This window comes from Scophthalmus maximus, chromosome 17 (genome assembly GCF_022379125.1).
Source record: "Scophthalmus maximus strain ysfricsl-2021 chromosome 17, ASM2237912v1, whole genome shotgun sequence".
Lineage (NCBI taxonomy): Eukaryota > Metazoa > Chordata > Actinopteri > Pleuronectiformes > Scophthalmidae > Scophthalmus > Scophthalmus maximus.
Genome location: NC_061531.1, coordinates 16,280,484 through 16,295,000, shown reverse-complemented (window position 1 = coordinate 16,295,000; position 14,517 = coordinate 16,280,484). Strand labels below are relative to the sequence as shown.

The 14,517-nt window shown below is 47.9% G+C and overlaps 1 protein-coding gene across 3 annotated transcripts in view; it reads right to left on the bottom strand.

Annotated features, from left to right (window-relative positions):
* znf385c (zinc finger protein 385C) overlaps window positions 1-14,517 on the bottom strand; it is a 121,336-nt gene that overhangs the window by 36,135 nt on the left and 70,684 nt on the right. Inside the window, exon 1 of one of the 3 annotated variants that reach the window (XM_035616583.2) lies at window positions 7,606-8,030. The exons of the other annotated variants lie outside the window; for them this stretch is intronic. Within the exon in view, the coding sequence (XP_035472476.1) occupies window positions 7,606-7,615 (10 nt within the window). The 5' untranslated portion in view covers window positions 7,616-8,030. Of the gene's footprint in view, window positions 1-7,605; window positions 8,031-14,517 lie in introns of those variants that run through there. 3 annotated transcript variants of the gene reach the window in all.

Sequence of the window (14,517 nt, the reverse complement as noted above, 5' to 3'; positions counted from 1 at the left end):
ACCGATGGACAGAGTGGGAAATATGAACCAGATATTAGGTTCAAAAATGGTGACGGTCGAGGGGCTGTTCAGCGCACACGTCTGCCACAGGCCTCATTCTTAACACTTTCACAAAAAAAAACAAACAGAAAAAAAAAAACATTTTCACTGAAGATTTGACATTTCGCAGCATCAAAGGCCGATCGAAACGTTCGTTGTGTTACACCAGAGACAGAAGTGCAGCATTTGGAAACGGCTTAGACGGAGGCGAACACAGACTAAACTAATCTCTCCACGCCTGGCTACAAATCCACTCTGCCACCCTAATCAATTCGTCAGACAGCCTCCTCTTGAACACACACACTCACACACACACACACACACACACACACAGCGTGGCGTGCGATGATTAGCTCGTCCCACTTAATCACTCCCTATTAGAGACACCTGCAAGGTTGCGGTAGTCTTGTGTTGATTATGCGTAATCATAGAAATGTCACATTTGAATGACAAGCAGCATGAGAAGACGGCTCCAGAACACGATGCATATTTATACATATGAAAACTATTCATACAAGTCTCAGAATTACATATATATATATATATATAAAAAATCATTGACACACGACTCAGAAATATAATCTCTCTCACACATAATTTTGCATATGCCACGCAGGCGTATAAATACACACTATAGCACCCACACTGGGCTGTATGGGGAAAAGCCTATCTGCCGTGGATAAAAGACATCCCTTATCAGCCTCCTCATAGAGGAGCCGCGAATGAAGGCATTTACTCAAATGAAAGAGGCAGCTTTTGGAGATAAGCCGAGAGAGACGGAGCTCAACTTAAGCTTCAAGATTGGACTGGGCCTACGGAGGGAACAGAGGAGGACGGCAGAAACAGAGGGAGCGGATGGACGGACCGACGGGCGGGCGGATGGCGGCTTTGCAGGTGGAAGCCGCGCTCGGAGGCATACGGAGGAGGACTGTGCGGCTTCGGTCTGTGACGGAAGCACTTATACAATGAGTATTTAGAGAACGCGGGCGTGAAAGCTATTGTGTTGACCCCCGGTATGTCGTCGGCCTGTGCAGGCGCGCACATGCGCGTCAACACTCTCCGTCCCCTCTGCCTGCGCTCGTATGCTGGCCCCCGTCTGCATCTGCACACAGCGAGCTGGCACATCCTCTCCACTGCGCTGGTGCGGTGAGCGGCGCGCGAGTCACCCACTTCAGACGGCCCACTGTCACACTAATGTGGCGAACGGCGGCGGGCGCCACCCGAAATCAGCACACGCTGAGGCTGGATATCCCCTCCGAGATGAGGGAGGAAGGGTGGTGTGGGAGGGGATGAAGAGGAGAGAGAGAGAGAGAGACTGACAGAAAGAAAGACAGAAAGAGAGAGAGGGCTGTTCACAAACACACTGCTGTGCCAACAATGATCATGTAGACTCTCACAAAATCATTAGAGCTGATCATTCCCAGTCAGACTCTCTGCACAGCGGCTCAGTACGCTGACGCAAAAGAAGAGAGAATGCCAGTTTCTGTTCGAGATGCAAGCCAGAACACACACACACACACACACAGACACACACACACAAACACACACATCTTTACACACTCACCTTTGTCGTGCAACACGGAGAAGTGAGACAGCCGAACTAAACAGCGTGCTGACAAGAGGTGTATTCATGTACAGAGGTTGGACGTATTCTTCATGTTTCATATATTTTGCGCCGCCCAAAATCATCATCACTGTATTTCCGTCAATTAATCAATGTACGTTCATGTCCTGTACTGTTTGTGTGCAGTCATTGCAATCAAACACATTCATACCGCTGGTCGTCCTTGTAGGTGTGTGAATTGTGTGTGTCTTCATTAGATGTTCCTCTGTCCCCATGTGGGTGTTTGTGTTGCCTACAGAAAATGCTTACCAGTATACTGTATGTTTTTGTGATTACATTTTTGTCAGTTGTTGTAGACAAGGGTTTTAGACAAGAGCAGCGTCCTGGCAACTTCTACTGAAGAGTAAATTAATCTGATTGGCAGTTTCATACATAATAATGTCAAGTGAGTTGATTATTTGTTTCCCCCGTTCTCGTCCATAGTTGGCCCCTCGCAGTCTCGAGAGGTTGCTCACGTTGTCCTGTTTTTTGGTCTTCTACAGTCTTGTTTGTACACAGCTTCCTTCCACAGTCCAGAGACATGTGGATGCTCAGTAGGTTTGGCTCACAACCTTTAATCGTAAGCAGAATGGATAACGGATGGACGGATGAATGATAGTGGACAATAAACGGACATTAGCCATTTCAATACATTTCCAGCGGTCGGCTGTTAAACACTGGTGATGTGGTGGTGAAGGTCGGCAGAGAGCCGGAGCAGAGACAACAGTCGGAGCTGGATTTACACTTACCAGCGTTTACACTCTAGCCGCTCTCTCTCTCTCTCTCTCTAATGCACATTGGACCCCGGAGTATTGCAGATCGGCGCTCGGGGGCACCGGGTTCTGATGGCTGGAGATGACTGTAAAATCGATAGCCTGTTACTTTCTCCGCCGCTGATCCTTGTGCCTGGAAAGCCGGGGCGTTTATATAGACAGACCGGTTAGATGACTTAGAAATACACTTGAGACAGAGAGAGAGATTGGAGAACCGCAGGAGAGATATCTCCTATTTTAGGTTATATTCCCCTTCATGTTTCAATCCTTTCTCTTTTACACTTGCCCCGGTATCCACCTCTCTCTCTCTCTCTCTGTGTCTGCTTTCTATTTTCTTTATCAGTGACTTTTTTCTCTCATACTCCAGTGTGTTGTTTTCAAAGGCCTTTAACTTTCCCCTCGCTCATTTAAGTCAGGGTCAGACCATCAAGTGGAGGACTAGTCGTCCACTTCCGTGGAAAGCAGTCTTACCAGCTGAAGACTGATGAATTCACAAACGCAGAAAAAAACACACGCACGCACGCACGCACGCACGCACGCACGCACGCACGCACGCACGCACGCACGCACGCACGCACGCACGCACGCACGCACGCACGCACGCACGCACGCACGCACGCACGCACGCACGCACGCACACGCGCAACACCGTGTTGCCACTTCTCTTCAAGGCCTCCATCTTTAGCCTCATAGCACCGAGGGAGTGAGAGGCTAAGTGGTGAGGTTTTGGTGCCGAGTGGAACCATTTCTCATGTTGTCAGAGCTCCTGCTGGGCCTCACATATGCCCATACGACTCTGAGCATCCTGAAGCTATCACGTCAGCAGGCGGGCCGATCCAACCCACGCTGTCACTTTGGTGAAATGATATGAACTGTCACTCGCAGATAAGCTCTTTTTTTTCTTTTCTTCTTCTTCTTCTTCTTCTCCACAGGGAGGCCCGAGAGCGGAAAGGGGAACATGTGAACCATGCATACCAAACGCCATATGTGCAAAAGAAGACACATTACTTATGTGGTTTTAAGTTCATGTCACACATAGAAGATACACAAAAAAGAGATCTCATGAATATCTGTGGGGGTTTGGGGAAAACGATGGCACGGAATAGGTCATATTTCTGTGACCTCATTGGCTTGTGAACCCTGCTCCTTGCTGACCTTCGACGTGTCTCAAAGGCGCCTGCAGGTCCACGAGGACAGGTCTAATTATCGTTGCTCCCACAGTCTACCCACTCACCCTGCAACCCCCCCCCCCCCCCACACACACACACACGCCTTCTCAATACAATCCACGCACAAAAAACACTGAAACATATTTACATGCAAATGTGAGCATTTCACTTTTGATTCATGATGTGTTACACACCCGTATATTTATCCAGCCGCATTTACATTTCGTGTCGGCGACGGTTGGAGTTTGGTAGAGAGGACAAGGTAAGTCCAGTGACTTATTCAGGGTTTTCTCCAATTTCAAAATTCAGGAATAAAACCGTAAAAGAATAAGAAAATGAATGCAACGTAAAGGGAAAATGTCCGCTTGGGTTGACATTCCTTCGGAATGAACATCTCTGAACGCCTTTGTTCCATACTTGAAGAGTACTTCACTCAAAGAGCAATATAACCCTTTTGGATGAACAGTTAAAAATGAATATCTATACAGCAGAACCAGGAACACTGTTTTTTACTCCACACACTCTGTGCACGCGCCTATATTACCCACAATGCAACGCAACCACCAACAACTTGGTAGTCAGAGCTGTGGCTGTTAGTAGCCGCTAATGTAGCCTCAACCGACAAATTGGAGATAAATGAACAGGCTTTCAAGTTGTCCTTTAGCATATTGCACTCATTCAGACAGAAATCCATCAGAGAACAGTCACATATTCTTATTCGCCAACAATAGCCTGGAAAGATCAGCGTATGTGCTGCCATAATACATATTTTGCTATGAGTGGAAGGTGTGATTCACACTGGAGTGCCGACATTTCATCACAAATGAAAAGCGCCGAACGTCAGAGGGGTTGATGACACGCGGGCTTGCCAGAGCGTCCGTGAATAGATCTGTCTCTAAACTCACATCGCCTCCTCCTGGACTGATTCTTTCCGGGAAGCGTAAAACAAGATTGAGAATAGTGGCTGCGGCAAGAATAAAAATATAGATATGACTGTTTGTGGTGGTTTCATTCTCAGGGGAGTCTTTACAGAGATGACACAGACTAATAGGGCCTGGGGTCATTAAAAATAAAGTCAGTTTGACTAAAGATTTGTCATGTGAAGTGGGGTGTTTGTTGAGCTAATATAGCAGTGGGTTATTTGTCTCTGCTATGTGTGTGTGTGTGTGTGTGTGTGTGTGTGTGTGAGAGAGAGAGAGGAGGTTGGAGTGCGTTGAGCAGGAGCTGGAGAGCTGCCACCTTCCTCCCTCCGGCCCACGAGGGATGAACGAAGAGACAGGAGGCTCGGGAGATCCATCCATCATAATGTCTTATTGCCTCTCAAGCTTTTCTTTTGCATTCATGTGCAAAACACGCTCACACGCACACACGCACACACTCGGTCGGTCCAGACAGAAGCCCACAGCTGCTCTTAGCCAAAAAAAACTAAAAACGCACACAGACGTTTAGCAACGCGGCTGATGGTTTGATAATGTTGCAGATGTGAAGTTGGTGGGAAGTGGACCGGAGCCCTCAATCCAACGGTGCAGGCTTTTCATTAGCCTCCTCATTTACGCCCCCCCCCCCTCCACTGCACCGCCACTTCAAACAGATGTGCTATTGCTGCCGTCGCCCGGGAACCCCTCCAGCCTTTACACATTAAAGCTGGAACCCGGGGCAAGTGGACACTGAAAACTCAAGGTCAAGGATATTAAGCTGAGGTCTGGATTTCCGAATTTAGAATCAGTGTCCTTCTCATACTGCTGACTAAAAAGAATAATACTGAGTATTCTTCTTATTTTCTCCCAGTCTATCGTAGCCTTGCTTGTGGTTAGCCTCCACTGAGTGGTCACAGAGTGTAACCCTAACCCCCCGTAATTAGCCCCCGATCAAGCTTCCGCCCTGTTTAGCGCAGATTAACCCCTGCTTCCCATGCATTCCCACCCCCCACCTTTAGAGCCTACAGATAAAAAAAATAGGAGTGGAAGAGGAAGAATGGCACCCACTCCCAGAGGGACAGGCCTGTAATCAGCCCTCCCACAGCCCCACAACCTGTCCACCGCCCGGGGGGACGGCGGGGGGGGGTTGTTGATGGATGGGTGAAGTGAGACAAGGTTGAACCCCCCCCCCCCCCCCCCCCCCCCCCCCCCCAAACGATTTTCCACCTCAACTCTTTCAAGCGTCGCCGGAAGAAAACAGCGCGCGCCTCGCAGAAGGCGACAACACGGTAAGAAGTCGCGGCCATCGTTTATCAGCCACAGAGCTCCCCTGTGACCCACTTTGAGGACGACATAATGGCCAAGGAGAAAACAGCACCAGGACCAAAGGGCCCGGGCTGTTAGGGCTCCACTTGACAGTAGAGCTGCTCTTTTATGAGCAGACAAAGAGGCAGAGCGGGAGTGACCCCTGACACGAGGGCGAGAGAGAGAGAGAGAGAGAGAGAGGACATCATGTCGGTCCCAACACCTCAGCGCTGCAGGCTGCGGTGCCTCGCGTTCATCCGCTCTCTCCGCTGGACGGATTAGGACGTGGAAAATTGGAAGGAGAAGTAAATATCTGGAGGAAAATGCTAATGTGGCATCCATTTTCGTGAGTCATTGGCCCATGTACCGAAGCCATTTTAAGAGCAGCGAAATCTCATTGCGCCCCACAATCTCACTTACAGCGAGATCCATCACCTCCCGGGGGCCCGGTGGCGCCCGCGCGGGCGCGTAACGATCAATTTACAAATCAGTAAACAAGACTATTCCGTGTATTTTCTTTGGATCTTTGTAATAATCTCAGCTTTTTTAATTTACACCATTCTCAGTTTCTTCGTCTCTTAGATGAAAAGGAAGGACTCAAAAGCTTCAACCGACCCGGAGAAATGCAAATGTGAGTAAGAATGTTTGGCATAAGAAAGGAGAGGATTGAGCCGCTGCTGCAAATCAGTGTTTTTCAGGTGAAAGCGCAGGAACTGAGCAGCACAGGTCCATTAGTTATACCTCTCAGCTCAGCCCACACAAAACACAAGTATACCTTTTATTCTCCCGTATAATCAGAGATGAGATGGAGCTCAGTATGCAAATGCAGTAAAGAAGTTCTCTATCTCTGGATTTAGTTGGTCATGTTTTTTCCCCTAATCGCGTCCATTCTAGCATCAAATCGGGAAAAATATTATCAAATATAATCAAGATTTCATACTTTTACAATCTTAAAATCCACACATTGATTTTCAACCTCATTGCTTTAGTATTTCAGGCTACTTGATTTTTTTTACTATCAATAAAAACAAATGGATTCATCGACTTAAGGCTCAGTGGGAATTCTAAAATAATGCATGTTTATTGATTATGTTAGATGCATGCGTAGAGAATAAATGTAAAAAATAAATGAAATCCCTTAGAGACCCCGCTCTTCACATTCAAACCCAATATGTACACAACCTCCCCCTTACCCTGTTCACACAGTTTTACAGATAGCCAATAATTTCCAGCACGATCCATTTTGATCGAAAATGCCATTTTCTCATTATTTGCTGGTTTTGAGGCAGTCGTTGATTTCCATTTGTCTACTCGGAGAGAGGTCAGTTCATAACCAACCAGGATGCTCTCGCACTTTCCTCACATTTTTAAAAGTAAAAAAAAGTCAAACGTGCCCTCCCGGTCAATAGGTGACAATTTATTTTCACGTAACGACTTCTTATTGGTTAAAAACGTCCACACAGAAAAGTAAATTGGATGGAGGTGTCCGGCGGGGACGCGCACGTTTGGTTTTCTCGGCGATGAACTCTGAACATAACTTGATCGATGACAGTTTTAATTATGGCTGATGGTAAGTTCCACGTGGGTTTGAAAACATAAAACGACTCTTGCGCGTCCGATTAATAACAAAACCCAAATATTCCTCACAGCTACTTTGGCGCGCAGCTTCCTCTCATCGGCCATGTGCTCCGTGGGATATGAACATGCTTTATAGATAACAAGCGCTGCACCGTCCGCAGGAGCAGGAGCAGTGACTCGTCTGGCCTCTCTTTCACACCTTTCTTTTGGTCAACACTTACCGATCAGCATCGTGGGCACGGGTGCGTATCCGCGTGTTTCCAGCTCGGCGCGTCACCGTGCGTAAAAGCGGCGAAGAGCAGTTTGCGCACCTTTATCCCCGCAGAGGAGCGAGGGAGGAGGCGCACGACGCACAGGTGCGGTCCAACTGCAGGCGTCCTGTGCAGGTGACAACCCGCTGGAACCGACTCCCTCCAAGTCTCTGCGATGTGCAACTATTTCTCTCAAAGTGCTGTATCCGTTTTCCTCCGAACGTCTTTTGTCGTCGATCAATCCGCGGGAGAGAAAAAAAAGAAAAGAAAAAAGAATCTCCGACCCGACTGATGCGCGCGGTTCTCCTCAGTTAAAATCCTCCAGCGCGTCGCTGCTCCGCTTGGCCTGAGGGAGGCGAGGAATCAGGGCTGCTGGAGAGGAGCTGGGTGTAATTGCCTGTTCCCTCTCTCTCTCTCTCTCTCTCTCTCTCTCTCTCTCTCTCTCTCTCTCTCCTTGTCATCCTTTCCTCTCTGTAGCCTCCTTCTCTCTCTCCTCCCCTCAGCGAACACCTTTTTTTGGGGGGGGGGGGGGGGGTTAACTTGGCAGGAACGCACAGATGTGGAAATGATCTGCTTGGCACCACATTAGCCTACTCGTCAGACTTAATGTTTCACAGGTCAGACACTATAACCGATATGTTCCCCTCCACATGCACACGTGCACATCCTGCCATGAAGCCAAAGAAGAAGAAGAAGAAGAAGGAAGTGGAAAAAGAAAGAGAGCTTCGGGAAGGCAGATGCGTGATCGCAGCACTGTAAACGTTACGGGAGAGAACAGAATATTTTCCCGAGACACGTTTCCACTTGCGCGCTCATAAGGATGATTTGTGTGCACTTGTCGAAGCAGCCGCCGCGTGTGTGTGTGTGTGTGTGTGTGTGTGTGTGAGTGAGAGCGACGTGAGAGTGACTGCAAGTGATGGTTTCCCACAGCCATCTCTCTCTCTCTCTCTCTCTCTTCCCCTCTCTCTCTCTCGCCAGTCTGCTCCTCCTTTGTGTCTCTTCTTGTCGATGCATCATTCGGTGAAGTTGACACATATTCTGGGATTCGGAATTGGCTCGAGAGCGCAGAGAGCCTGCCCATATTAAATATCTGTTTGTTCAAATGATGTGTGTGTGTGTGAGAGAGATAGTGTGTGTGTGTGTGTGTGTGTGTGTGTGGAAGCATAGACTGTGGATTGAAGAGTCTTGCTTGCAAAGCTAAGCAGTCTTGGATCTACGCCAAAGCACATCTCCCAGGGTGCTATCAGGAACTTAATTACAACATTAAATTGCTCCCAGTTCACTTCCCCCTCTTCGCCTCTTTCTCACCCTTCCAGCCCCCCCCCCCCCCCCCCGTCTCTTTCTCTGCTTCTTTCTCTTGTCGATCCTTTTTTTTATTTTCATTTTCTTGCTGGTTTGGCAGAAATGCCTGCTGCTGTGTTAGTGTCATCATTGTGAGAAAACGGCTTCAAAACGACTCTCCACCGCTCCTGAACTCCTCTGCGAAAAACCAGAAAAATGCTAACGCTCCGTCTGCCGTCGCTATTGTGCGTTTACATTTTCCAATCTCGTACCTGCAACAATGCGCTCGTGATTAATGGTGAGTTATCAGTCAGTTTGCCACGGTGCAGTTCCACCGGGGGGGACAGCAGTGTGGGGTGGACACAGATCAGATTGCTGACGGAGAGTTTCCCCCGTTATCATGAAATATTGCCTCTGACAGCGTGTTACGTCGGGTGTGAGCTTTCCTCCTGCCCCCGCCAATCCAGGTTTCTGTTCCTCCCTCCGTTCGCCGAGGCAGCAGCGGCACCCAGAAACTGTCTCCTGGGGGCAGAGTGGAGGACACAGGGGCAGCTGGGCCGTCCTGCTGCCTCATGCCAACCGTGGGCCTGCACACTGGCTGGCACGCCAGAGCTCCGGCTAATTAGAAACGCGGGAATGGCTCCAAGCTTTGCGTCACTCAGCCTCAGCCAAGATGATTTGTTCTAGCCTATTTGTCACCGCCGCCAAGGAGGTTATGTTTTCATCCGTGTCGACTTTTTTGTTTGTTTGTTACCTCCGCCGAGGAGTTTATATCTTCACCCCTGTTAGTTTGTTGGTTTGACAGCAGGAGTTCAGGACAACGGCTAAGAAAGAACCATAGATATAAAAATCTTTTTACATTCATTGTGACCAGAGGATGTACTCTGACTTTTATGATCCCCAGACTGTACCTGTACATATGTACTGATAGACGTAAGACAAATATCCTTTTACTGTAAATGTCAATTTCAAGAGACTTAATTTTTTAATTGCCATTAGAATGATCAGCTCATTTCCTACTGCAAATATCAAGCCGCCATAGAGTTCTGTAATGCTGGACAGGTCAAATAAAGACATGATTGTTTTCTCCCTCATTAGTGGGTGGACGGTGGTTGATTGTGCAGTTAACACTGGTGGACTTTGTTAGTACTAATGGTATTTAACGGGCTTGCCGAGAGCCAAGTGACCAGACCCTGGAGAGAGGAGAAGGTCAAGCTGTCACACTCGAGTCTAACAAAACTGTGTCGTCTTTCCACAACTCTGGTACTAATGGCACGAGTTGGTAGTTTGAATGTGACACACGCACACCTGCACACATCTGGTCTGAAATGGATTATTTAAAAAAAATAAATCAATCAAAATAATCATGTGGGGGAAATCATTATGTCTGCAAATAGTAACCAGTGCAAACGTAAGTGGAACATTTAAATGTGCACCGTTCACTTTGTCGGCGAGATTGTGCGGATGGGAAGGCGGGAGGCTACAGACGAGGTGAGCAGCTTGTAATCATCATGCAGCGTGTGTGTGTGTGAGCACTGTAGCATGCCGGCACTGTCACCGCGCTGGGACGGGGTCGGTTCGGGATGGATCAGCTGCGGGGCGGCGGTGGGTGGGAGCGTGAAATATGGAGATAGCGGCTGTCACCCGAGGAGATGACAGTGGCGCGCGGCGCAGAGAATGCCTAATACCATGTGACATCTCTTTAGCGGCGGCACCTGGGCATCTCCATTCCCCGCCACGTATCCCCCGCCTTGCATTTTGGTCATTAGCAGACGGCGACAAACTCCCCCAGAGAGTCTCTCTGTTCTCTGGTGACGTAAGGTTCAAACATACTTTCTATCAGGAGCCGCCTAATCAATACCTGTCAGCGAGTGACAGACTCGTAATGTCCACCTGTTCCTTTTCTAATACGCCGCGAGTGTGATGAGTGACAAAGCTATTTTGGCGGGTGTCAGCATGCGTTAGGACAATGGACTCTTTTACCTTTGTTTTGAACAACTTCCCTGATTTCCTTGCCTGCGTGTGTGTGGGTGTGCGCGTGCGTGTGTGTGTGGGCGTGTGTGTGTGTGTCCCAGATCAGGGGCCAACCACATCCTTCGGAGGCTGCGTTTGAACACTGACTGTGTCACAGTCCCATTTCCACAAGTCCTCCAAAAGCAGCTGACTAATGCGTCCTTCCATTTCCGAGCACCAGAGGATCCAGCGGGTCCATCCCTCTTCCTTAGCTTCGTCACCACCATTGCATGCTGGTGACGAAGCTAACGTGCCAGCTATGCGGGTGGCAGCGCAGTAAGCGCATCGTGGCTTAGCGTCTCTTTTGAGTCCAGACCACTCTTACCAAACCACGGACAGAAATGAGCGTTTAAGAGCCGAGTGGTTTCCCGAACATGCGGGGTTAACAGACATTGATGCATAGCAGTGGATGATCTTCTTCATTGAGCTGGACACATCACTGTCAAGGCATTGCAAAGAGTATGTGCATGGTATTCCCCATTAAAAAAATGTACTGTACACAGCCAGGCTTCACGAGCCTCCGCTTAATAGTATGAGGAACTTGCGACAAATGCAAATGTGTTTTTGAAAATTGCGTTCTCTGATCCCAGCCTCATGCCAGGACGTAATGAGTGACGGCCTAATTTATGAACAAGCAAAGAGGAGGAAAGCTCGCCTTGCCCGCCCCCCTCTCTCTCTCTCGCTTTGCTGTTTCCGAGCCGCCGGCCTCCTCAATTAGAGCTCGCCTCTGCCAAACTGCTGCTGAGACTTGACTAGGTAATGACTGGCAGCAGAGAAGGCAAACAGCCCCCCCCCCCACCTCTCTCTCTCTAAACCAACAGCTTTCGCTCGCCCCAGTTTTCTCTAAACCATCAACTCTCGCTCTCTGTAAAATAACATCTTTCTCTAAAGTAAACTCCGGACACTCTCCTCCCCCACTTCTCCGTCACACCCTCTTTTCTCTTCGAGGGCCTGACATGAACCTTTCACCCTCTAAATTGGCATCTCTCCATCTCTCCACCACCCCCCCCCCCCCTCTTTTTAAATCCCTCCATCACTTAACTTACTTTATTGGCATATTTGGTCCTCTTCTTCACCGTCTCTCGTTGGACCACATCCTCGTCTCCCGGCAACTCTCTCTCTCTCTCTCTCTCTCTCACCTCCTTTCTCTGACAAACAAACAAATGAATTGAAGAGTATATTGAAGAGCGTGGCGAGGGAACACCTTCGGAGCGTGAAGGCCCCGGCCGGCAGCCCCGACTGACTGACAGGGAGAGTAACTAACAAAGTGACAGAGAGACTGACAGGAGATCGGAGGAGCACTGAGAGGGTCGGACTGTGAAGCGCTAAAGTAATTTGAAGATTGGCAGACAGGACAGAGAGATGCTGATGGGTGACAGTGAAGGATGCCCAGTCCCACAAAAGCACCTGAAGCCAGATTTTACCACATATATTAAAGGGAATAGATCAAGTTTTAAGTGATCAATCGATTTTGTCAAATTGGTCAATCTAGGTCTGCAAGCCCACGACGAATTATCTTTCAAACACGTGAAAGAGACCTTATCATAGAGACTTGTATCATTTTGCCAATCGGCACAGTCACGTTGGAGGGAAGCTGTTGGTTTGGTGAACATGGTCGTGAATCAGCATTATTTTGGGTGATTGAATGTAAATGTCATCATGAAATGTCACATTTTTTTATGATCCCATTCAAAATCTATCCCAATATAAAATCGTTACATCGCCAAACCCCACAGTCACGAGTGAACTGCAGAGCAGGGAGATGCTAACAGCATGACACTGCGGAGAAGAGAGGTTGAGAGTGTGTGTGTGTGTGTGTGTGTGTGTGTGTGTGTGTGTGTGTTGTGCTTGCAAGCTGCGCCACCTGCACAGTCCATTTCATCACAACGGGATATAGGATGCCCCATTTAGCATCAATGTCACATACAGTTTCATAGAGAGACAGAGTGAGTGTGTGTGTGTGTGTGGGTGACAGAGAGAGAAAGCAGAAAAGAAAGGAAAGATGGGTTCCCCGACATCTATAAATCATCAGTGTGTTTTGCCGCCTCGGCAGGGTTCACAAGGGGAAGACGAAGGAGAGGAGCGGGATGAGGAGGAGGAGGCGAGGGAGAGTGAAAGAGATCAGGTGGAGAGGGAAGAGGGAAACTGCTGGCTGAGGAGGACGAACGGCAGGTGGGAATCCTGATGTCTGCTTCGTGCTTCAAGTGGAAATAGAAAAACGCAAGAGCGCCTGCAGTCAAACTGACGTAATTGGTGCCAAGAATAACCGAAACGCTGCGGCTGAATGGAAGATCCGTGTGAGGGCTCCTTCACACGCTCGTGCGCCGTGAACATTTCCACTCACGTTCGGTTTCAAGTTGAGACCGTCACTTGTGCAATTTGATCTCATTAATTAGTGGAAAACATAGAGTTTTGAAATCTTGACAAACTTGCATTATTCCCGGCTGTAAATTCTTACTTTTCCGTTTCTTTGCTGAATATGGGACTATTCTGTACAGCCATTGTCCCGATGTTCACTTCCATTTCTCGGGAAGTACATGTCATTTTCTACAGCGTACAGTAGCTACAGCAGATAGGCGCTACGCCATAGACCCTTCATTCACAATTATAACCCATCCAACCTTAAATGTGAATGACTGATTGCCTTCATTGAGATTATTATTTTCATTTTTTTATGTCCGACTCAGTGGAGTAGACCAAAACGTTCACTCTCCCACTACCTCGGCCGGTGCGAGTGACTAATGCTGCACAATGAATGACTCACGCTGGTTTGTGTTCTGAAAGGTAATTAATTGGGGTTTCAAATTTGAAACCAACTGTTTTATTTTAGCTGTGTTCCGGCCACATCAATAAGAATTTGAACGGGAGTGGTGTTGGTTTATTTTGACGTTATTGTCATGTTGATGGTTCAGACATGTCTTAAAATATATCTTGGTGAGTAATTCTTCATAGCAGGAATGTGAGAGGTGAGATTAACTCTCTAGTGGCCGGATTATGTAGAGCTCCTACATTTGAAGTCATTTGAAAAATATGAGAAGGATGTGACGGTCGACGGACACTGAATAAAGGAACATCTTCTGGTTCAGTGCTGTACCACACCGATACTATATGAGCAAAAAAAATCCATCTGTTATTCATTATCGGTTCAGTGGCTCTTGTATATTATAAGACTCGGGCTTTCTTGTTTTTGCGGGATTGAGAATACCCTGGCTTTTAATGCGTTGCAATAAAAACCTTCCTAAATACCTTCACATGCTGTCAAACGTTCCATCTTTCATTGCCTTCAGGCCCAAACTGAAAATCTAATTAAAACACTTCATTAGTTAACTTGTCACTTTAATTTGGATATGGTAATATGTAAAAATGAAGGTAAAAGGATACAGCTAAAAATGGTCGTCTGAGAGTACACACACAAAGTGAAGAGAGTGAGACGTGGCGACATTTTGGGCACCGCACTCTGAAAGAAAAACATTTGTTCATTTTGGTGTTATTCACCTTGAAAGAGCGTGCGTCTTTGGGCTCAATAAATAATACAATGAGGCAGTCGGTGGATGTGAGCGCGCTTGTTGAGTCACATAAAGGGGAGTC